The sequence below is a fragment of the Salmo trutta genome, chromosome 40, assembly GCF_901001165.1.
Source record: "Salmo trutta chromosome 40, fSalTru1.1, whole genome shotgun sequence".
Classification (NCBI taxonomy): domain Eukaryota; kingdom Metazoa; phylum Chordata; class Actinopteri; order Salmoniformes; family Salmonidae; genus Salmo; species Salmo trutta.
Window position 1 is genome coordinate 4915774 of NC_042996.1, and position 23418 is coordinate 4939191.

At 43.2% G+C, this 23418-nt stretch overlaps 2 protein-coding genes and 1 long non-coding RNA gene across 4 annotated transcripts; 2 read left to right on the plus strand and 1 right to left on the minus strand.

The window, feature by feature from the left end:
* Positions 1-307: 307 nt before the first annotated feature.
* LOC115180221 (methyltransferase-like protein 25) lies at positions 308-17878 on the minus strand. Of its 2 annotated transcripts, XM_029742137.1 has the most exons (12): positions 17484-17878; positions 17157-17327; positions 16768-16880; positions 15720-16379; positions 15282-15429; positions 9305-9402; positions 7770-7799; positions 6921-6994; positions 4691-4784; positions 3488-3562; positions 3005-3076; positions 308-951 (listed from the first exon to the last, which is right to left on the minus strand). In XM_029742137.1, the coding sequence occupies exons 1-12, from the start codon at positions 17707-17709 to the stop codon at positions 844-846; spliced, it is 1869 nt and encodes a 622-aa protein (XP_029597997.1). In that variant the 5' UTR covers positions 17710-17878; the 3' UTR covers positions 308-843. The 2 variants fall into 2 exon arrangements, 1 of the variants encoding a protein (XP_029597997.1); XR_003873045.1 differs by lacking the exon at positions 308-951 and having other exon boundaries at positions 3004-3076; positions 3178-3562.
* A 77-nt stretch (positions 17879-17955) lies between these two features.
* On the plus strand, positions 17956-19930 carry LOC115180222 (thyroid transcription factor 1-associated protein 26 homolog). Its single transcript, XM_029742138.1, has 4 exons — positions 17956-18185; positions 18464-18818; positions 19268-19379; positions 19484-19930. The coding sequence occupies exons 1-4, from the start codon at positions 18041-18043 to the stop codon at positions 19652-19654; spliced, it is 783 nt and encodes a 260-aa protein (XP_029597998.1). The 5' UTR covers positions 17956-18040; the 3' UTR covers positions 19655-19930.
* Positions 19931-20133: 203 nt separating this feature from the next.
* Positions 20134-23418, plus strand: LOC115180255 (uncharacterized). Its single transcript, XR_003873046.1, has 2 exons — positions 20134-20435; positions 22050-23418. It is a non-coding gene; the product is annotated as an uncharacterized LOC115180255 (long non-coding RNA).

Genomic DNA, 23418 nt, shown 5'->3' on the forward strand with positions numbered 1-23418 from the left:
AGAGCTCCACATCCAGCTCCTTCACTTGTGGGATTGTCTGATGGAGGGTGGGGGGTTGCTGATGAGTGTTTCTGTCTGTAATAAAGACCTTTTCTGGGGAAAACCACATTCTGATTTGCATCCCTGCCCATTCATGTGAAATCCATGGATCCATGGACTAATTTATTTAGTTAAATTGACTTATTTCCTTATATGAACTGTAACTCAGTAAAATCGTTGAAATTGTTGCATTTATATTTTTGTTCAGTATAAATAAATCAATAAAAGACAGAGGTACGAGCTGCGAAATGAGGGAGGGAAGGAGAGATGTTTTTTCCAGGTGCTTTAACCATGTGGTTTTAATGTTTGGTCCTCTAAGGCAGGCACTCAGAGAAAGACCAGCCGGAACACCAGGAACATTTTTATCTTCTAAAAATGATGTATTAATACAATATGGTATGGTACACCCCATAGTACAGTATGACTGGCAGAAACCAGAGGAGGCAAAAGTAGAGAAAACACTAAACAATGATCCCATATTTGTACGTGACTGAGTAAGGAGTACATAATCACATTAAAACCTTACTAAAATGACGGTCAGCAAAAAATGGAATAAAATAAAACATACAAATGGCAGAAAATGCAGTTTGTCCCATCTCCAAGAACTCTATGATGCTGTCCCAGGTGCCTTCACTCCGACAACTCCGTCCCAGGGGCCTTCACTCCGACAACTCCGTCCCAGGTGCCTTCACTCCGACAACTCCGTCCCAGGTGCCTTCACTCCGACAACTCCGTCCCAGGTGCCTTCACTCCGACAACTCCGTCCCAGGTGCCTTCACTCCGACAACTCCGTCCCAGGTGCCTTCACTCCGACAACTCCGTCCCAGTTGCCTTCACTCCGACAACTCCGTAACAGCGCGGCGACAACAGCGGATCAAAGAGCTGCACCAGAGTGGAGAACGCCACGTCTTCCTGTAACAGACATCAACGACAAGAAGAACAAAAACAGTTAGAAAACAACGTCAAAGACCCCCCCCCCAAAACACACCACCGCAGTTTGTCTTTGAACCACGCCGCGAGGGGCCTCAGATGAGAACTGCTCTCTCCCCTGTAAAAGATCTTTATAATGTTTCCCTCGAGTAGTCACATCTGTGCAAATATTGTGTTAGGTGGACTCTGACAGGCTGGAAGCAGCATGTTTGAATACTGTCTTTATGTTTGAACACAGTCTGGCTTGATACCTTACAGATACTGACCAATTATGGCTCCATGTGTTTGGTAGGCCTGCACTGAGAGCTATGCTTTGTACAAACCTAAATCAACAGCCTGTACTGACCACCACATGCACGCACGCTCACAAAAAAATCTGCATTCTAATCAATTTCTGTTACATATTCCTGTTAGGGAACACTTTTGTACAAGGCATCAACCTTAGATAGCTCATTACGATCACTCAAATCACAGATTACGTCATTAGTTTTGGCCCGGAGTACAACGGTGTGAAGTTACACCCCTGGTCTGTAATAAGCGGGACACCTCAAACCCTCCACAGCGCGAACTCAACCCTAATGGCGTCCTCTCTGATTTCTCCCGACTTAAGTGATCTGTCGTCGGGGAAATTTAACGAGTCGCAAAGCTCCTTTAATGTTTGGGACAAGCAAATCATCAAGACCTATGGATAAACATACAGCAGTTATAGGAGCTGAGTTTAGGGGCCTTAAAGGACACGGACGTTGAGTACACGCCGCTATGACTTCAATAGGAAGGACTCCATATGAAATATGAATCGGGAGTTTCTTCATATAGCCGGGTAATGTGTGTTAAAACTTTGAGAACTCCTCACAAATTGGCACAAGGATCACTCAGCATTACATTTGAAGAGTGTCGACGCGGAGCGTTTTAAAGTTGTTGTTTTTTAAAAGCATGTTCTCAGAGCAGGAAATGGAAAATAGGAATTCTAAACGGCTGAACCTAACAGTAAGGTGGGACTATGTGTCAGGAATATCGGATCTAAGCAGAAGCCATCGTGTAACAGTCATAATCACTACATTATTCCCCTACCCAAGTCATTCAGAAAATAGCTCAACCCTTCTAAGGGCCACACCACTGTATCACTTTAAAGAGATGGACCGAAGACAACTAATAGTCTACATAACCACGTCATCCAAAATCCCTTCTGAGAAAACATGAATGGAACAGCTAAACAGGTACAGTATTTGGCTGGTCTCAAATCTGTTTGTGCTGTATAGCCAACTTCTATGGTCAATGTTGCATATACAGCACAAACAGATCTGGGACCAGGCTTGAACGGTATAGCCATTGTCTCTGTAGCAGCGAAAGCCACTAAAACCACACTCCAAGAATCCTTCTGCGTTTTGTCCTATCACATTGTGAATCAATGAACACACCCTATAGCAATTAGCCAGACAATGTGCGTTCCAGGCCCAGACCTCCTCTGTTTGTAGCTGGGAGGGAGAAACAATAGTTCCCTCCATTGGTCTGGCGGCTGAGGTCATGTTTTCACCCACTACTTAGCTCTGGGGAACCAGACACGGGTAATTATGGGACAATGAGGAAAATAGATGTTTGGTGTCGCGCCGCGGCCGTTTGAAGTCATAGGGACCGGACCACTATATCTGGCCTGCGTGTGTCTGTGTGTGTTCGTATGTGTTCGTGTGTGTCTGTGTGTGTCTGTGTGTGTCTGACCACAGGTTGGAGGGATTGACAGAGAATGAACAAGGAGGAAGTGATGCCTCTCCTTTTTTAGTAACATTGATTGGTGTGCTGTAGTTGGGGTGCATCTCAATAGTGGACCCCATCCCTTGTCTCCTCTCCTTTATCTGCACGGACCTGTAGGAACTGGACAGGTGAAAGCAAATCCCCAGTAGACATCCACCATTTTAGTCTCACCGATCCCTATTCAGATCAGTGCATATGAAGGAGACAAGGAGAGGCAGCGACATTAGACTACTGAGATGCATCCCAAGTCTGTTGTGTGCCATTGTGGTTGAGGCTGGTCCTGTACCTGTTCTTTCAGGAAGCAGAGGCGGTCCAGGAGAATCAGACCCTCGATGCAGGGAGCCAAAGTCACCTTCAGCTGGGTAAACACAGGTAGCAGGTCAGTAAACACTAGTTCTAAGTGTACTTCTGTTATGTGTACTTCAACACTATGGGATCCAACGGAATACAACTAGGTACCTTATCAAAGCAGAGCAAGGGCATGGCTGTTGTAACATCACTGAAATAGAACACCTCTGATTTCAAAACTAGGTTTCATTAGCAGCCTGAGGACAGTAAAAATATCACTTAATTGCCAGATTATTTACACAGAGTAGAGTTTACACAAGTCATTGAGGGAGTTGTGTAAACGTGAACGTTCCAAAACAGAAAGTGCTGGACAAAGAGAATCAATGCTCCTATAGCCATAGAAGTCCTGTGTGAGCCATTCATTCAGAGTGATGATACTTCCTCTAGGTAGTAGTGCTATGGTATCCCAGTTGGGACCTACCATGTTAAAGGCCTCCATCTCAACCATCCTGGGTCGGTATGTGTCGTGGTAACCCTGTATGACACCGTCAGACAGCTGGTAGACAGGGAAGGAAGGAGGGAGAGAGGCAGAGAAGAGGTAGTGAAAGAGAGATGGAGGAGGGAGAGATGGGAGAGAGAGGGAGGGAGGGCGAGAGGCAGATAAGAGGTAGTGAAAGAGAGATGGAGGAGGGAGAGATGGGAGAGAGGGAGGGAGGGTGGGAGGGAGAGAAGAGGTAGTGAAAGAGAGATGGAGGAGGGAGAGATGGGAGAGAGGGAGGGAGGGTGAGAGGCAGAGAAGAGGTAGTGAAAGAGAGATGGAGGAGGGAGAGATGGGAGAGAGGGAGGGAGGGCGAGAGGGAGAGAAGAGGTAGTGAAAGAGAGATGGAGGAGGGAGAGATGGGAGAGAGGGAGGGAGGGCGAGAGGGAGAGAAGAGGTAGTGAAAGAGAGATGGAGGAGGGAGAGATGGGAGAGAGGGAGGGAGGGCGGGAGGCAGAGAAGAGGTAGTGAAAGAGAGATGGAGGAGGGAGAGATGGGAGAGAGAGGGAGGGAGGGCGGGAGGCAGAGAAGAGGTAGTGAAAGAGAGATGGAGGAGGGAGAGATGGGAGAGAGAGGGAGGGATAAAGAGAAGAATGTGGGAAGTGTTAGAGACAGAGCAGGGTCATGTGTGGAGGTGATAGGTGAGTAACATGAGAGTGGTAACACACAACCCATTGAACACTTTTAATCCCAGGCTTTACGAGCAACAAACCTCTCATTTATAGAACGACTCGAGGGAGCCAGTTCAGACATGCCTTACCCATGATCACACAGTACTCTAGGTGCATATTACACAACTTGTCCATTTCTAAAGAGCTCTTTAGATTCCATATGTCAGTTTCAAAGATGGTTTAGAGCAACCAAAGACGTTCAACTGTACAGGGACTTCAGGTACCGTTACAGATAATCGTTACTGTCAGTTCAATTGTACAGAGCTATGCTAAAAGCCTGTCCTCTCGCCGGGATTTCACATCTTACGCCAAGAATACGCTGTTGTTGTTTTTTTTACACCAAATCCATTATGGGTTGCTTTCCTGGTGTCCAAAGCAGCAGTGTGGGATTCCCCCTGAGGATGTGTTGCTCTGAAGAACATTCCCAAGTCTGTTCCCAAAACGTCCTAATATTGTGATATCTCCCATCACTGACCTTTGACTCGTCCAGCTCCAGCCTCCGGAGGGCTCTCCAGACGTAGTCCACGAACGAGGTGGCCTTGGAGTAGACGTTCCCCACACGCTTCTCGCTGCCAATGACACACATGTGAAGACAGCTCTTTCAACCCCCAAATCACCATCGCTGAAATCAGCCTACCAGTGTATATTAAGTCATAGGCATCCGATTCTCCTCTTGCCTCTCTTATTTTTCCTCCCTTGCTACGCTACGCTATGCTACGCTACAACACCCTGGCAACCAAAGTGAAGCGGTCATCACACATGCAACAGTAGAGAGGTGGTCAGGTCCATTAATGAGGTATGGGATCCTGACTTCACTCAGTGAGGGGCCAAGTGTCCTGTAGGCTACGGGGATAGACATGTCAGTGAGAGGTGGTCAGGTCCATTAATGAGGTATGGGATCCTGACTTCACTCAGTGAGGGACCAAGTGTCCTGTAGGCTACGGGGATAGACATGTCAGTGAGAGGTGGTCAGGTCCATTAATGAGGTATGGGATCCTGACTTCACTCAGTGAGGGACCCAGTGTCCTGTAGGCTACGGGGATAGACATGTCAGTGAGAGGTGGTCAGGTCCATTAATGAGGTATGGGATCCTGACTTCACTCAGTGAGGGACCCAGTGTCCTGTAGGCTACGGGGATAGACATGTCAGTGAGAGGTGGTCAGGTCCATTAATGAGGTATGGGATCCTGACTTCACTCAGCGAGGGACCCAGTGTCCTGTAGGCTACGGGGATAGACATGTCAGTGAGAGGTGGTCAGGTCCATTAATGAGGTATGGGATCCTGACTTCACTCAGTGAGGGACCAAGTGTCCTGTAGGCTACGGGGATAGACATGCCAGTGAGAGGTGGTCAGGTCCATTAATGAGGTATGGGATCCTGACTTCACTCAGTGAGGGACCCAGTGTCCTGTAAGCTACAGGGATAGACATGCCAGTGAGAGGTGGTCAGGTCCATTAATGAGGTATGGGATCCTGACTTCACTCAGTGAGGGACCCAGTGTCCTGTAAGCTACGGGGATAGACATGCCAGTGAGAGGTGGTCAGGTCCATTAATGAGGTATGGGATCCTAACTTCACTCAGTGAGGGACCCAGTGTCCTGTAGGCTACGGGGATAGACATGTCAGTGAGAGGTGGTCAGGTCCATTAATGAGGTATGGGATCCTAACTTCACTCAGTGAGGGACCCAGTGTCCTGTAAGCTACGGGGATAGACATGTCAGTGAGAGGTGGTCAGGTCCATTAATGAGGTATGGGATCCTAACTTCACTCAGTGAGGGACCCAGTGTCCTGTAAGCTACGGGGATAGACATGTCAGTGAGAGGTGGTCAGGTCCATTAATGAGGTATGGGATCCTGACTTCACTCAGTGAGGGACCCAGTGTCCTGTAGGCTACGGGGATAGACATGTCAGTGAGAGGTGGTCAGGTCCATTAATGAGGTATGGGATCCTGACTTCACTCAGTGAGGGACCCAGTGTCCTGTAGGCTACGGGGATAGACATGTCAGTGAGAGGTGGTCAGGTCCATTAATGAGGTATGGGATCCTGACTTCACTCAGTGAGGGACCCAGTGTCCTGTAGGCTACGGGGATAGACATGTCAGTGAGAGGTGGTCAGGTCCATTAATGAGGTATGGGATCCTAACTTCACTCAGTGAGGGACCCAGTGTCCTGTAGGCTACGGGGATAGACATGTCAGTGAGAGGTGTGAGGTTGTCATCGTGTGTGTGGTTGTCATTGTGTGTGTATGTGTGGGGTTGTCTTTGTGTGTGTGTGTAATACAGAGGGTACCTCCCCTGTCTCTATGGGGCTGAGAAGACCAACTGTCTTCACCAGGATCAATCATTCCTCTTCACTTGTTCTACTTTACCCAGCAGCAGTCAACAACCCATTCAGGAAGTCTGGTGATCTTACATTGTGTGCTGCTCCTTACAATGTTCAAAATTACTATTGACCACAGCTTCAGCTAGAGGGGTAGAGACTACCCTTGTTGTATCTTCACATCAGAAGTCTGTGTTTTTTGTATCCTAGCTGAATGAATTTGAGTAAGTGGAGATTCTTACAAAGTGGCCACAAACCATAAAATGAGGGCCAGTAAAAACCCACTAGAGCAAAGGCTAACAGGTTTTGTCAACGGTACTACAGACCCCCCAAGACAGGGGCACCTGGACTCTCTCAGTAGTCTCCCTAACCAGGGAGACCAAACCTACCTTTTAAAGGAGCTGTAGTGATCCTTTAGAATCACATGGAGGACGGCCCTATAGAAGAGTGACTCCATCTGAATCTGTGGGAGACAGAAAATAAACAAAGATCCCATGTTGTCTTCACTTACAAAAAACGATTTTCTTGAGATATTCATTCACTCTCTGCCAGTGATTAGGGTGCGTATTAAAACACATTGGAGGAAACGTTTTTATGACAATGCCCAATGCTTATACCAAACTCAACATATGATCTGAGTGCAATCAGACTGGTTGTTGGACGCGAGCTGCCGTTTAAGCACGCAATCCCATCCCTTAGTGATTACATTAATATTCAGAAAAATTATTTATGAATGGTCCGGGCGGTATCGTGTAACGGGTTTGACCACGCATGCTAGCGTCCCTATCCCTATATAGTGCACTACTTTTGACCAGAGCCCTATGGGCCCTTGTCAAAAGTAGTGCACTATATAGGGAATAGGGTGCCACTTGGGATGCAGACTGTGGTCGGCGGCTCAAATATCTATAGTATTGTAAGTCTCAATCAGGCCTTATTGTTTGTGAAAGACCCTGGAGATGTATGGGAACAGTGTTCTCTAAGGCATCCGTATCCACTTGCTCTGGAACGCGTCATATAAAAACAGGATCTGTAGCGTTTGGGAAACGCACGTGGCCAGATGCTGGATGCAATCATTCAATTGATCAGCTTTGATTATCTTTGATGAGCACAAATTTGTAGCAACCAAAAAAACTCATTGAACTGTGATTGCATGATGTCATTCTCACACAGACAACTCATTGAACTGTAGTTTGGCCAAATGTGTCCAACGTATTGATATACATGTATATAGTACTTACCCCTTGGCCCTTGGCAACTCTTTCCAAAGCCTGAACAAGAGAAAATAAAGTGAAATGTTATTAAGTATTCAGTATTTATTTGGACCCCATGAATGGACTCTCCCTGGGGTCACAACAGAGTTAAAATAGTTACATTGCTCTTACAACATGTGGTACTCAAAAAGGTAGAAGATATCAATTAGTTAGTCTCACTACAATAACAGACTGAGGACCAACTGTACAGCATTGAACAGTTGTGGGCACTAAAAAGTCAATACTGTGGCACAACCTAACCGTATAGTGCCCTCAACTATACTGTCTAGTTGAAAGACGGTGCATTAAAGCGTTGCTGACAGAAATATTATACTGAACAAAAATATAAAATGCAACAATTTCAAAGATTTTACTGAGTTACAGTTCATATAAGGAAATCAATTCAAATAAATTAATTAGGCCCTAATCTATGGATTTCACATGACTGGGAATAAAGTTATCTTCAAAACAAAGTAGGGCGTGGCTCAGAAAACCGGTCAGTATCTGGTGTGACCACCATTTGCCTCATACAGCGCGACACATCTCCTTCGCATAGAGTTGATCAGGCTGTTGATTATGGCCTGTGGAATGTTGTCCCACTCCTCTTCAATGGATGTGCGAAGTTGCTGGATATTGGCGGGAACTGGAACACGCTGTTGTTCACATCAATCCAGAGCATCCCAAACATGCTCAATGGGTGACATGTCTGGTGAATATGGAGGCCATGGAAGAACTGGGACATTTTCAGCTTCCAGGAATTGTGTACAGATCCTTGCGACATGGGACCGTGCATTATCATGCTGAAACATGAGGTGATGGTGGCGGATGAATGGTACACCAATGTGCCTCAGGATCTCATCACGATATCTCTGTGAATTCAAATTGCCATTGATAAAATGAAATTGTGTTTGTTGTCCATAGCTTATGCCTGCCCATACCATAACCCCACTGCCACCATGGGGCACTCTGTTCACAACGTTGACATCAGCAAACCGCTCGCCCACACGACACCATACACGTGGTCTGCGGTTGTGAGGCCGGTTGGACGTACTGTCAAATTCTCTAGAACGACGTTGGAGGCGGATTATGGTAGAGAAATTAACATTAAATTCTCTGGCAACAGCTCTGGTGGACATTCCTGCAGTCAGCATGCCAATTGCATGCTCCCTCAACTTGAGACATCAGTGGCATTGTGTTATGTGACAAAACTGCAGATATTAGAGTGGCCTTTTATTGTCCCCAGCACAAGATGCACCTGTGTAAGAATCATGCTGTTTAATCAGCTTCTTGATATGCCACACCTGTCAGGTTGATGGATTATTTTAGCAAAGGAGAAATGGTCACTAACAGGGATGTAAACAAAAGTATGTACAAAATCAGAGATTTTTTTATTTCAGCTGATGAAACATGGGACCAATACATTATATGTTGCCTTTATATTTCTGTTCAGTGGTATATATATATATATATATAGCAAATGACAGTTGGCTAAATATTTGTCACCTAAGGTGAGTCAAGCTCACCAGACACGCCGACATCCTGGCATTTCTGCCACAGAACCAGGACTGCTCCCTCAGGTAGCCACTCAAGGGGAAACCACACACGCTGCTGCTTGGACACTCTGAAACAAACAAACACACACACTTTAACACCAGCTGTGTCAGAACTGCACCGTGTATTTAACACCATAGGAAAGTGTGACTATGGTAGTTGACAGGCCACCAACCAAAGTTCAAAGGGAGAGAGGGAGAGAGAATGAAGTGAAACATTAATGCTATTCAGAGCATTCCCAAACTAGCTTTGAAGTTTCAAACTCGAAAAACCCGAGAGCGCGGGCGTCGCTAACCCCTTAGCCACCTTGCTCTTTGACTCCACTCCTGTTGAACACATGGTAGTGGTATTAGCAGAGGCAGTCCTGGTCAGAGTCAATTGGAGCAGACAGGCTTTGCTAGAGTTTGAAGGCTAGCTTACAGTATACGTTGTGGAGTGTTTACATTTCGCTAGCACGCTAGCCTCATCTCAGCCACACTGAACTGACCACGTCTCGAGGGCCAAGCACTGCTCGCCCCCTTCCCTGGCACATACACACACACACAAGTGTTTCTAATATTGTAGCGTGCGACGAGGCATCTGTTAGTTCCCAACAGTCAGGAAGAAGGAGACACAGTGGCTCTAGGGCTCTGCGGCACGCTTCCTTCACGCCCTTAAGGACTGGTCCCAGGCCAGTTTACGTTGTTAAGGGAAGCTGACCACACATCAGATGATGGGTCTCACACTCGGCTAAATCCACCAGACTGAATGACTATGACGAATGGTGCAGTCCAGTGGCTCTCGTTCCGTATGACACAATTGAATGGATGTTTCCTATACGACTTAGCTAAGGATCTCCACACTCTTATAGTCTTGAGCTCTTTTAGTGGTTTGGGTTCCCATCTTTTAGGGTGAGGTAGTACACTGCAGGGTTTGGCCCGCATCCCAGAATTCTTTGCAAGGCCGGGACAGCGAGAGAGAGATAGAGGAAGAAGGAGCGAGAAGCATGCAAGGACGTCTGGCACAACTCAAGTGTTTTCAATCAAAACGCTGCGATGTCATTATTGGCGAACCCAACAGAGTGGCGAGTAACAGGTCAGGGGTCGCAGTGTTAAGAGAGAAAGTGTGATAGGAAGCAGCTCACCACGCCACGGTGCCGAATCACTGTTAAAAGCACGCAGGGGTTGTCATCACACACACAGAGGATTCCAGGTTTCATACCTCATAAAGGAGGGATAGGGGAGCAGCTGGATCTAACATTCTGACCAATCACATCTGTCTGAAGCTAAATGTATATCTAGCTATGACAGGGAGAAAATAACCACATGATATTGAGTCTTCTAGGTTAAAAGAATAGAGGAATGTAGACTTAAGCAATAAGGCCCGAGGGGGTGTGGTATATGGCCAATATACCACGGCTAAGGGCTGTTCTCACGCACGACGCAATGTGGAGTGCTAGGACACAGCCATTATCCGTGGTATATTGGCCATATACCACAAACACCCCAGGTGCCTTATTGCTATTATAAACTGATTAACAATGTAATTAGAGCAGTAAAAATAAATGTTTTGTCATACCCGTGGTATATGGTCTGATATACCACGGCTTTCAGCCAATCAGCATTCAGTGTTTGAACCACCCAGTTTATAAGAGAAAATATTTCACTGTTGATTTCAGGGAAACAAATGTATTGTAAATTGGAGGGAAAAAAGCAAGGGGAACAGGATATAGACACTACTATGGACTATTTACTGTTGACCTTTCAGCTGCAGGTCCATGTATCAGACAAGTCTCCTTGCCTTTGTGTTTTCTATACTATATAGCCCTATGGGTCTTTATATTCTGTAGAGTAGATAGTGTTTTCTATACTATAGCCCTATGGGTCTTTATACTCTGTGTAGAGTAGATAGTGTTTTCTATACTATAGCCCTATGGGTCTTTATACTCTGTAGAGTAGATAGTGTTTTCTATACTATAGCCCTATGGGTCTTTATATTCTGTAGAGTAGATAGTGTTTTCTATACTATAGCCCTATGGGTCTTTATATTCTGTAGAGTAGATAGTGTTTTCTATACTATAGCCCTATGGGTCTTTATACTCTGTAGAGTAGATAGTGTTTTCTATACTATAGCCCTATGGGTCTTTATATTCTGTGTAGAGTAGATAGTGTTTTCTATACTATAGCCCTATGGGTCTTTATATTCTGTAGAGTAGATAGTGTTTTCTATACTATATAGCCCTATGGGTCTTTATATTCTGTAGAGTAGATAGTGTTTTCTATACTATATAGCCCTATGGGTCTTTATATTCTGTAGAGTAGATAGTGTTTTCTATACTATAGCCCTATGGGTCTTTATATTCTGTGTAGAGTAGATAGTGTTTTCTATACTATATAGCCCTATGGGTCTTTATATTCTGTAGAGTAGATAGTGTTTTCTATACTATAGCCCTATGGGTCTTTATACTCTGTGTAGAGTAGATAGTGTTTTCTATACTATAGCCCTATGGGTCTTTATACTCTGTGTAGAGTAGATAGTGTTTTCTATACTATAGCCCTATGGGTCTTTATATTCTGTAGAGTAGATAGTGTTTTCTATACTATATAGCCCTATGGGTCTTTATATTCTGTAGAGTAGATAGTGTTTTCTATACTATAGCCCTATGGGTCTTTATATTCTGTGTAGAGTAGATAGTGTTTTCTATACTATAGCCCTATGGGTCTTTATATTCTGTGTAGAGTAGATAGTGTTTTCTATACTATAGCCCTATGGGTCTTTATACTCTGTAGAATAGATAGTGTTTTCTATACTATAGCCCTATGGGTCTTTATATTCTGTAGAGTAGATAGTGTTTTCTATACTATAGCCCTATGGGTCTTTATATTCTGTGTAGAGTAGATAGTGTTTTCTATACTATAGCCCTATGGGTCTTTATACTCTGTGTAGAGTAGATAGTGTTTTCTATACTATAGCCCTATGGGTCTTTATACTCTGTAGAGTAGATAGTGTTTTCTATACTATAGCCCTATGGGTCTTTATACTCTGTGTAGAGTAGATAGTGTTTTCTATACTATAGCCCTATGGGTCTTTATATTCTGTAGAGTAGATAGTGTTTTCTATACTATAGCCCTATGGGTCTTTATACTCTGTAGAGTAGATAGTGTTTTCTATACTATAGCCCTATGGGTCTTTATATTCTGTAGAGTAGATAGTGTTTTCTATACTATAGCCCTATGGGTCTTTATATTCTGTAGAGTAGATAGTGTTTTCTATACTATAGCCCTATGGGTCTTTATATTCTGTATAGTAGATAGTGTTTTCTATACTATATAGCCCTATGGGTCTTTATACTCTGTAGAGTAGATAGTGTTTTCTATACTATATAGCCCTATGGGTCTTTATATTCTGTGTAGAGTAGATAGTGTTTTCTATACTATATAGCCCTATGGGTCTTTATATTCTGTAGAGTAGATAGTGTTTTCTATACTATATAGCCCTATGGGTCTTTATATTCTGTGTAGAGTAGATAGTGTTTTCTATACTATAGCCCTATGGGTCTTTATATTCTGTAGAGTAGATAGTGTTTTCTATACTATAGCCCTATGGGTCTTTATATTCTGTAGAGTAGATAGTGTTTTCTATACTATAGCCCTATGGGTCTTTATATTCTGTAGAGTAGATAGTGTTTTCTATACTATAGCCCTATGGGTCTTTATATTCTGTAGAGTAGATAGTGTTTTCTATACTATAGCCCTATGGGTCTTTATATTCTGTAGAGTAGATAGTGTTTTCTATACTATAGCCCTATGGGTCTTTATATTCTGTAGAGTAGATAGTGTTTTCTATACTATAGCCCTATGGGTCTTTATATTCTCTGTAGAGTAGATAGTGTTTTCTATACTATAGCCCTATGGGTCTTTATATTCTGTGTAGAGTAGATAGTGTTTTCTATACTATAGCCCTATGGGTCTTTATATTCTGTAGAGTAGATAGTGTTTTCTATACTATAGCCCTATGGGTCTTTATATTCTGTGTAGAGTAGATAGTGTTTTCTATACTATAGCCCTATGGGTCTTTATATTCTGTAGAGTAGATAGTGTTTTCTATACTATAGCCCTATGGGTCTTTATACTCTGTAGAGTAGATAGTGTTTTCTATACTATAGCCCTATGGGTCTTTATATTCTGTAGAGTAGATAGTGTTTTCTATACTATAGCCCTATGGGTCTTTATATTCTGTAGAGTAGATAGTGTTTTCTATACTATAGCCCTATGGGTATTTATATTCTGTGTAGAGTAGATAGTGTTTTCTATACTATAGCCCTATGGGTCTTTATACTCTGTGTAAAGTAGATAGTGTTTTCTATACTATAGCCCTATGGGTCTTTATATTCTGTAGAGTAGATAGTGTTTTCTATACTATAGCCCTATGGGTCTTTATATTCTGTAGAGTAGATAGTGTTTTCTATACTATAGCCCTATGGGTCTTTATATTCTGTAGAGTAGATAGTGTTTTCTATACTATAGCCCTATGGGTCTTTATACTCTGTGTAGAGTAGATAGTGTTTTCTATACTATATAGCCCTATGGGTCTTTATATTCTGTGTAGAGTAGATAGTGTTTTCTATACTATATAGCCCTATGGGTCTTTATATTCTGTGTAGAGTAGATAGTGTTTTCTATACTATAGCCCTATGGGTCTTTATATTCTGTAGAGTAGATAGTGTTTTCTATACTATAGCCCTATGGGTCTTTATATTCTGTAGAGTAGATAGTGTTTTCTATACTATAGCCCTATGGGTCTTTATATTCTGTGTAGAGTAGATAGTGTTTTCTATACTATAGCCCTATGGGTCTTTATATTCTGTGTAGAGTAGATCTTTCTTAGTGTATTGTACATTTAGAATGATGACTTAATGAAGTTTTTTCGGGATTGATTAAGTGTGATTGGAATACAAATACTACAGCGCTCTCATATGAAGTCAGAATACATGCTGGATAAATCATATCCAATTCAACACCTGAACATTAGCGGGTCAAAAATATCACATTTGCAATCCTCTAAACTGTTATCCTGAGACGATAAATCCATTCAATGATTCTAACAGTCTCTTCTTAGCTAACCGAATCTAGAGAGCGCAAGTTGGCTGTGTACCCAACTCATCAACCCACATCAGTGTTTATGCTACTTCATATTTGGCTAGTGAGAGAATGATGCTTCCCTTGGGCTGGTGAGAGTGACAAAGTAGACAGTGCAGGGTGACAGAATTATGATTAGCATAAAAACTGGGGGACGTCTGTGGACAGGTTGCAGGTCTCCTAGTGGGGGAGAGGAGGCAGTTGCAGTCTGTAGTCCTAAGTAAGAGTTTGGCTCTGGTTGAGATTTCCACAATGGAAACCATATGTTCTCTAAGGGGCGGAGGAGGGTGGGTCTGTGTGCTGGTGACTGTGCCTTCCTGCCTGCATACTGTATGTATGTATGTATGTATGTATGTATGTATGTATGTATGTATGTATGCATGTATGTATACATGTGTACCTAATGAATGAATGAAATCGAAGCCTTTCCCTTGGGGAATACACAAAAGCCTCTCTGTACACCAGGTTGGTAATTAGATGGTAAGTCCACTGCCTCCTGTCCCTCTGACTGATCTGAATGGACTTGATAGGTGAGTGACACTGTCATTCTAACCAACAGTATCTAGTCCATTCCCACTGGAGGAACTTTGTGAAGGATCTATGCTCATCAAAGAGCAAAAGGGTTTAAGTCAAGTCATGAAGTCCAGGGGTTCCCAAACTATTTTGCTTCGTGACCCACCAATTGAGTTGCGACCCACAATGAGGGTTGAGTGGTGGAAAAACATATTAATAATAACCTATTCTTCAAAACACATATACACACACACACACACACTCTCACACACACTCACTGTGTCCCAACCTTTACTTTCCCCCCTGGCCATGTAATTACCTTGTCTGGTGGGATCAAACTCCTCAGAGAGAAGGTGGTAGCAGCAGCCAACGCTGCAGACAGAGAGGAGCTCCCGTTTGGCCACAAACATGCGCAGGGTGCTGGGCGCCAGGTCTCCACACGTGTGCAGACCAACCATGACCGCATCCTGGGTTTGGAAAACAAGGACAGAGCGGCCTCAGCACTGAAACAGGCCTACATTAGCAATGTGATGCAGAGCTGGCATCAGTGATCATACAATTATATTATAGGCACATTGACACAAGCACACACTTGAAAGAAAATGTCTACTTGAATGTGTATGTACTATGGTGTGAATATGAATCTTAGGGACTTTAGTATCTAAATTAATTAATTGCCACACATGACATTTGCATTCAAAAGAGCATGGTTTTGCCGTTGTCGTTGTCTTATTGGTCGACAGTGAGTGTCACCTACCTCTAACTCCCCAATAATCTCTTTGAGCTCCGTCTCCGCGGTAACGTAGGAGGTCAGAGGTGAGTACAGCATGCCGCTGCCCATGCCACCACTGTTAACCCAGCTCCTGGCCTTCCTCTCCAGGTTCTCCCTCTTCCTCCTCTCCCTCTCCTCCAGGCTCAACTCACTGGGGGGACCCCGGGGGGAGGTGGGCTCCACCATGCCCACACACAGGGCACTGAGAAAAGGATCCTCTGGAGCTGAGGCTGGGTCACTTTGGTCCAACTCTGGAAGGGAATTGTCCTCTAACAAAATGGCGGAGGTAAGTGATGTCATTGCATCTTCCTCATTCCGATCTGTTAACCCTGTTGTGTTGGTCTGTGCCTCCCCGTCTCTCCTCCCCTTCCCCTTCGCTGCATCCCCACTCATCTTAACCATATCCTCTCTCTCACCCGGTGCAATATCCTCCAAGTCCTCCTGGCCTGAAGGGAGCATCACTGTCAGAGTCCTATTGGCTTTGCTGTGCCTCTGGTAGGCCCGGGAGTACTTCTTGAGCTTCCTGTTCCTCTCCTGGGCGCCGTGCGTGTTGACGCTGGACGAGTCGATGCCGTACACCTGGAGGCCGTACCGCAGTGACAGGAAAGAGCACAGGTAACCTTTCCCCGAGCCCACGTCAATCACCTGGGAGACAAAGATTTATTGTGATGGGTCAGAAAACAATGGTTCCAGTCGATGTTGTTCAAGCTTGGTCTTGGTTGCACTACTCATAGGGTGTGCAGGCTTTCGTTCTAGCCCACCACTGTTTAATTAATCAACTAATCATCAAGCCCTTGATAAGTTGAGTCGGGTGTGTAAGGCTGGAACAAAAGCCTGCATACACCTTGTAGGTGCCCAGGAGCAGGATTGAAGAACACTGTTGTGGTCAGGGCCAGGGCACACGGTAGCAAAACATTAACGTTTTAAACAGAAAAGAGTTTCTTATCCGACAATATCAGATAGTACCTGGATCTGTTTCAGAGTGTTTTCTTCTGTTTTGTGCCTGCTAAAATGAGACCCGGTTGTGTCTCACCTGTTTGACCCGGCAGCGCTGGGCTAGGCTGGCCACCACCTCTGACATGGCCTGCACCTCGTGGGACTTCTTGGAGTTCATAAACTCATCACTCTCCACCACAGCAGCTGGAACTGCCAATGGACACACATGTGCAATGTCAGTGAATCCTTGCATGGATGGCAAAACTGTACACTATCTGTGCATTGCTATTGAGAGACCTGTGACCAAACAAAGTGTCAGTGACCATAGAAATAGAATTACTATAAATAGATAGTAATTATATTTCTATATCAGTGACACTAATGACAGTATGTTGCAATGACAGAACCAATAACTTGGACTAAAACAAACAGTTCCCCTTTAGTTATCTCTTAGGATAGGTTAGGATAATGTCCATTCTTTTGTACCTTCCTCCAGGGGTTGAGCGTTGTCAGTGTGTCTGAGGGATTGCAGTAGCTCTGTGCGGCCCACACAGACCCCGAGGCCAGGCAGGGAGTGGGCATAGGCAGCCTCCAAGAGCTCAGCCACATCCACCAGGCGCTTACTATCATCACAGAAACCAAAAGTGATCTTCTTGGCTTTTCGAGAGTAAAAAAAAAGAAACATAACAGTTGTCCTTTGTTTTTTTTATTCAACATTTTGACTTTGATAACTATTACAACCGTGTAATAACAATTACATTGAAACATTTCATATTTGTCAATGAACCATCGACAAAATAACACTTACTGTACCATTGCCATGCTTTAAGTAATGTTCTGGCGCCCTCTTGTGGTCACCATTCAAAGTGATCTCTGTCAAGACCTCCACGGGTGGCACAGCCATGAACTGGTCCCATACATCGCAAGTGTAGAAATCCACAGTGTGGGCATTGGCGATGCTCAGTGAAACAGAGAGGAATAGTTTAACAGCATCTATTTTTTTCTGAATCGCTTCCAGAGAATTCATGGAAGATGCCATTGAATAAAAACTCTAACCTAGACGTGTTTACAGCAGGTCCTAGAATGACTTCCTCTTTACAGGATAATCAGGCATAACTAGTTGCAACTGAACGACGACGATTTTCTTAGCACGTATGTGGCAGCCATGTTGGTTGTACCGAAATACATTGAGTTCTACGGACGCTATCTTTACTTACGCACCAACACAAATGACGTCCCTCGTGGTCGATTGCTCATGGATGGATTTGTGATGTCTTTCTGAGACCCCCACATACGTCATAACAATGCGACGAAAAGCACATGCGAGGCAAACACTTGAAACTTAAGATATTTTGCTAAAATTGAGTGAAATGGCACCACCAGCAGAGCAAAAAATGAAGACCAAGGGCACATTTGACGGAAAACGTGCCAATAGAAACCAACCCTACAATCGACCAGGGGGCAAGAAGAAGTGGGTCTCTGAGCACAAAGTATTCGACGGCAGTATTGGAGAAGGTAGCTAAACTCGCTTGTTAGTGCTAGCTAGCCATAGTCTTAGTTCCAGTCACTTTAGCTAGCTAACTTGCCACTGGAATGTAATAGTTAGCTGAACAGAGACGGCAACCAGGCTAAGCTAGCCTATCTAGCTATCTAAAGTGTGTTTAAAATTGCAGTTAATGTATATTGTATAAAATGAAATCATTCAATATGTTAGAGTGCCAGTGCCAGGACGCCAACAGTGTTTTTGCAGATATACATTAATGCTTGAGCCATAAATATCTCTCTTGCCTCAGGTCAGGGCTTTGCCTTCAAAAGGAAGGAGAAAGTGAAACATGAATACAACAAACTGCTACGGAAGGAGAGGAGGAAGAACACAGAGTTCAAAACCCAATATACAGAACAGTACCCCGAACATCTGAGGCATCTCTACGAGGCTGAGGCCGAGAAACTGAGGAATGAGGTTAAGACGAACAGAATCAACAGAACTAAAGCTAGGATGGCTGGTGGTGGTGGTCCAGTAGAGGAGGAAGCAGCTCCCATAGACCCAGCTACATCCATAGACCCTGCAGCTGATGCTGGCATCTCCTCTGACAAGACGGACTCTGCCTCACAGCCCACTCCAGCAGTAGCGGCCTCAAAGAATGACAGGTAGTCACTTAAATAATGTTTACAAACTGCTTTACTCATTTCATTTCTATATATTGTATTGTATTCTACTGTATTTTAGTCAATGCCACTCTGACATTGCTTGTCTTAATATTGATATATTTCTTAGTTCCATTATTTCGCTTTTAGATTTGTGTGTATCATTAGATACTACTGCCCTGTTGGAGCTAGGAACACAAGCATTTCGCTACACCCGCAATAACATCTGCTTAATATGTGTATGTGACCAATACAATTTGCTAATCTGGTTTGGAGTAAAGCAGTTTGTGCAAAAAATGTAAATGCATTACCCATTTGCAGTGTACTGTGTAAAATGTAATTTTTGTCAATGAAGTGTGGCAATGCTTTGTGCGAAATGTCGTTGCAGTCAAGGCCAACCACTTGAAGGAGTTCCAATGCGTGATGCAACATGTTAATGTGTTGTTTTCCAGTCTACCCATGATGAGTAACCGGAGTAAAAGGAAAATGCTGAGGAAGACTTCCTATCAGAAAACAAAAGAGGAGTTTGAAAGTGTTAAAGAAAAGCAGAAGAATAAGAAAGAGGTATAGTGTTTCACGTTCTCAATTTAAAGTCCTCAGAAAAGTACTATCGTAGGTCAAAAGCGTTGGACTGTTCTCAACGAGTGCTATTTTTTTCCTCCATGTAGGAGTTTTTGAAGAACAAGGAGCAGAAAGAAGAAGCTATCAAGAAGTACAAACAGAAGAAAATGGAGACATTTCAGATGCTGAGCAAAAAGACGAAGAAGGGGCAGCCCAACCTGAACCTACAGATGGAATACCTGCTCCAGAAGATTCAAGGGACCGGGCCGGCAAAATGACCCGGAAGAATGGACGTCAAAGGCTTCAAATAGCAAATAAACAGTTGGAACTCTTACTGTGATGGTTTTATATCATAGATGAGTCTTGTTCTTCTTTTGTGAACTGCCATTGTGAATAGATTGTACCATAATAGATTTTCAGACTTTTTAGCAGTTTATTTACATTTTGAACCACAAAGTGGCATTTGAGAGATGAGCTGTTCTTGTAAAATATTTAAATATTCCTTTCAAATAGCAACCATTTCTATTAAATGTTAATAAAAGGTTGTAAGCGAAGTCTGGTGTATTGTTCTATATATGAGTGCACCAAGAACTAAAGCTAGTGTTGATCCAAGTAGACTGCAGAATTGAGAGTTACAAATGTAGTGTTTTATTTGTAGCGGGACAAAATAGAGACCATGTCCTGGACACTTTGGACGGCACGGTGTACTGCCTTGCCCAGGCGTTGTCATAGTTACAGATTATGTGTAGCGCGCAAGTCTTTTGATGTCCATGCTGCCCTTCCACTGTCGCTGTCATTCTAATAGTACTAATTACCTGTTGCATGTTGATATTTAACGGGAGCTCTGTCTACCCTAAATGGTGCTTATTAGTGAGATCTCGGAACACTAAATCCCCTCAGGCGGCTGCCCCATGACATCACATGGTATGCGAATTACTTTTCAAACGGTTGTTTGAGAGGCAAGAATTACCGAAATAGGAAGTGCGATCATCGCTCTCTGCATTTTGGTCCATGTTGAAAGTTTCATGGATTATATCTTAATCTTTTGGAGATAAAAAGGTAAGTGATTAGTGTTTTTCTTTTGATTATCCGATAATTAATTTGATTGCTTATTTTACTCAGTACAGAATGCATGAACTTGCCTATGTGAAGATTTTTATGGATCATATAGACGTAAGAAATTATACATATTTTCACACCCATCGGTTTTAAATTGTATACATGACAAGCACACATTCTAGTTTCGATTTTGTCAGAAAGTGCAACAAGCATCTTGCACAAATTATATTGCTTTCTTTTTTAGATTATGAAAGTTTATACATAATTAATGCCTAATTAAATAAAGGTTAAATAAAATAAAAATTCTACTGTTGCCATTTAAGTTGCATATGCTCCTTCTAATGAGAATTAACCAAACTGACATTTCCTTCTAAATGGGATGCTACACCCTTTCTTGGTCTGGCTAGGTGAGTAAAAGGCAGATGGATATCCTGGTCCCAAAGTGGAATACAGTGTTTTGTAATATGATAGGCTATAGGCTACCAACCCGGTCTCGGAGCATTTCGTATTATTCTGTATGTAAATCAGAGACACTCCATTTCATATGATATGTTACGTTTCGTATGGTATGTATTCATTTGTGAATAGTGTTACCCACATTAGTCAACACCTACAGAGCATGTCATGTTCTTTTTCTACCTTAACTAAAACTGCTACTGTACAGATCTACTCATGAGTTTTGAAGCCCATGATGCTGTCGCCCACACCTAACGTTAGCCATTTCCACTGAAGCCCTATCCGCAATAACCACTTCCTCCCCCTCAATTTGTTGTGGTTAACTGTAGCCCTGCTTTACAATGTAGTGAAAAACTGAGCAGCTCAGGGTGCAGATTAGCAATAGACTGATAGCAGCACAAGGATGTTACTCTCTAGAGCATAGGCTGTAATACTTTTGTGTTTAGAAGATACAGTAAGTCTACCGACTGCTAATATTCAGTGTTCCCAAACCTGAAGAGAATTTCATTGAGTGTTTTTTATTCACAATGTCTAGACTGTAGTCTATGGTATGCAGGAATTAGCATAGTCGTGAGGATTGTATGCTTCGGTATTAAGATAAGCCGTTATGTTTGTACTTCCCAGCATGTTAGCTAGGTTGAAAGTCTCAGCTTATGAAAAAGGGAATTTATACCCCAAGGACTATCCGGCTGCTGACACATGGTTCAAGACCAAACTTTTCTCACCATAGTTGTTACTCAATAATAACACTAACCCCTTTCCTGTTATTTTTCACATAGATAAGAGACTTACATCACAGAAAGAGTTCTGCTTTCATGCATTACTAGCCTACAACACACTACCAACATGACACACAACTCAAAAGCTGCTTTTAGACAGGCAGACCGATTCTGATATTGTTTCACCAATTGGTATTTTGACCATTCAGATCAGCTCTGGAAAAGATCTGCTGTGATTGGTCGAAAAAATTATTAGTGGAAGAAAGATCAGAGTTGGGCTGCCTGTCTAAATGCAGCCAAACAATGACTTATGAGAGCTTAGAAATCTAAAAAGAAAACATTACATCGTGATGCTCTCTGTAATCATGGTCTTCATGTACCCACTTTTCAAACAGATTTAAGGTTATATTCTAATGTCTTTGCTTTTTATTCTTCCCAGGAACCTGGGAACAAGACAGACCATTTACTGAGATATGAAAACTCCTAGACAGACCATTTACTGAGATATGAAAACTCTTAGACAGTCTCTGTGGCCTCATCACTACTGACTTGTGGTGCCTAGTCTCATCGCTCACCATGACCGCAACCGGCCAGGCCGAGGAGTGAGACAGCCATGTCTGATTCTACCTTGTTCAGAGCTACCAGAATACTCTGCAGAAGTATATCTAGTGACATGGAGGAGTCTGAGGCCAAGGGCAGAGGAGGAACTGTCCCCATGAGGAAGTGTTCAGACAGGAGGGGTTCTGACTGGGGAAGCATCACCCTGCTGGATAAGACCAAGGAATTCTTCCAGACCTGCGATGTGGAGGGCAAAGGCTTCATCACACGCACCGATATGAGGGTTAGAGGAGGGGCCGATGGGGGGGGGCTTGTTTTGTCTCAGTTTAACACTTGTTAGAAACTTAGATGTTATGGACATAGATGTCTATCCCATTGATGCAGCCATGCTTAGATAATCGTTTTGACAGAGGGACAATTATGGGAATTATGTCAAAACCCACTGGGTAAAATCTCTTTGAATCAATGTTGTTTCCACGTCATTTCAACTCAAAAATTACATGTGATGATGTTGAATCACTGTGGGAAAATAATTGGATTTGAAAAAAGTCATCAACGAAGGGAATTTTGTATTTTTTTTCACCTAACCTTTAACCTTAATTCAATGACATAGTGACATTCTTTGTTGGATTCACGTTGAATTCACATTAGTTGACAAATGTAAATCAAAACTAGACGTTGAACTGACGTCTGTGCCCAGTTGGAAGTCACTGATTAATTCTGAACGGATACAACTAAAACCAGTTGAAACAAGTTCATTTCATGGGTTAAGGTACACACATACACACATACACACACACACACACACAGATGATGCTGTCTCTCACAACCATGAGATAACCAGAGGACAGTGTGACATGCAGGAGGTGCTTTGTACTATGGCTCTCTACCTCATTGACCATTCAGAGGTTTTCATATCGAGAACCTCTCCACCTGCTCACTGAAGCAGCCACTCAATAGCACGGCACCTTTGATCACTGTGTCCAGGAACACTGGATCAGAAACATGTGCATGCACACACATACACACAGTTTTTGTATTTCACTCAAGCACTGTTTTGAAATGAACAAGAGATGGCTTTTGCTGTTGTCTGGGCTTAGAGGGGATAGTGTTTTGTACATTTATATAGTTTATAGAAAATGCTTAAAAAGGCTAACAGAAGAATCACCTGGAAAAATGGTAATGTTGACGTGTGCGTTATCTAACATGTAATTGCCTATTAATGAATAAAATCATACCTTCCGTGCCAA

Excerpts from the sequence above, each read along its gene's own strand:
- LOC115180222 (XM_029742138.1), top strand. The coding sequence starts at position 18,041 with ATGGCACCACCAGCAGAGCAAAAAATGAAGACCAAGGGCACATTTGAC. Across the intron at positions 18,819-19,267 it reads GCGGCCTCAAAGAATGACAG|TCTACCCATGATGAGTAACC; the intron begins GTAGTCACTTAA and ends GTTGTTTTCCAG. Across the intron at positions 19,380-19,483 it reads AGCAGAAGAATAAGAAAGAG|GAGTTTTTGAAGAACAAGGA; the intron begins GTATAGTGTTTC and ends TCCTCCATGTAG.
- LOC115180221 (XM_029742137.1), bottom strand. The coding sequence starts at position 17,709 with ATGGCATCTTCCATGAATTCTCTGGAAGCGATTCAGAAAAAAATAGAT. Across the intron at positions 16,881-17,156 it reads CGCTCAACCCCTGGAGGAAG|TTCCAGCTGCTGTGGTGGAG; the intron begins GTACAAAAGAAT and ends GTCCATTGGCAG. Across the intron at positions 4,785-6,920 it reads CACTACAGCTCCTTTAAAAG|CGAGAAGCGTGTGGGGAACG; the intron begins GTAGGTTTGGTC and ends TGTCATTGGCAG.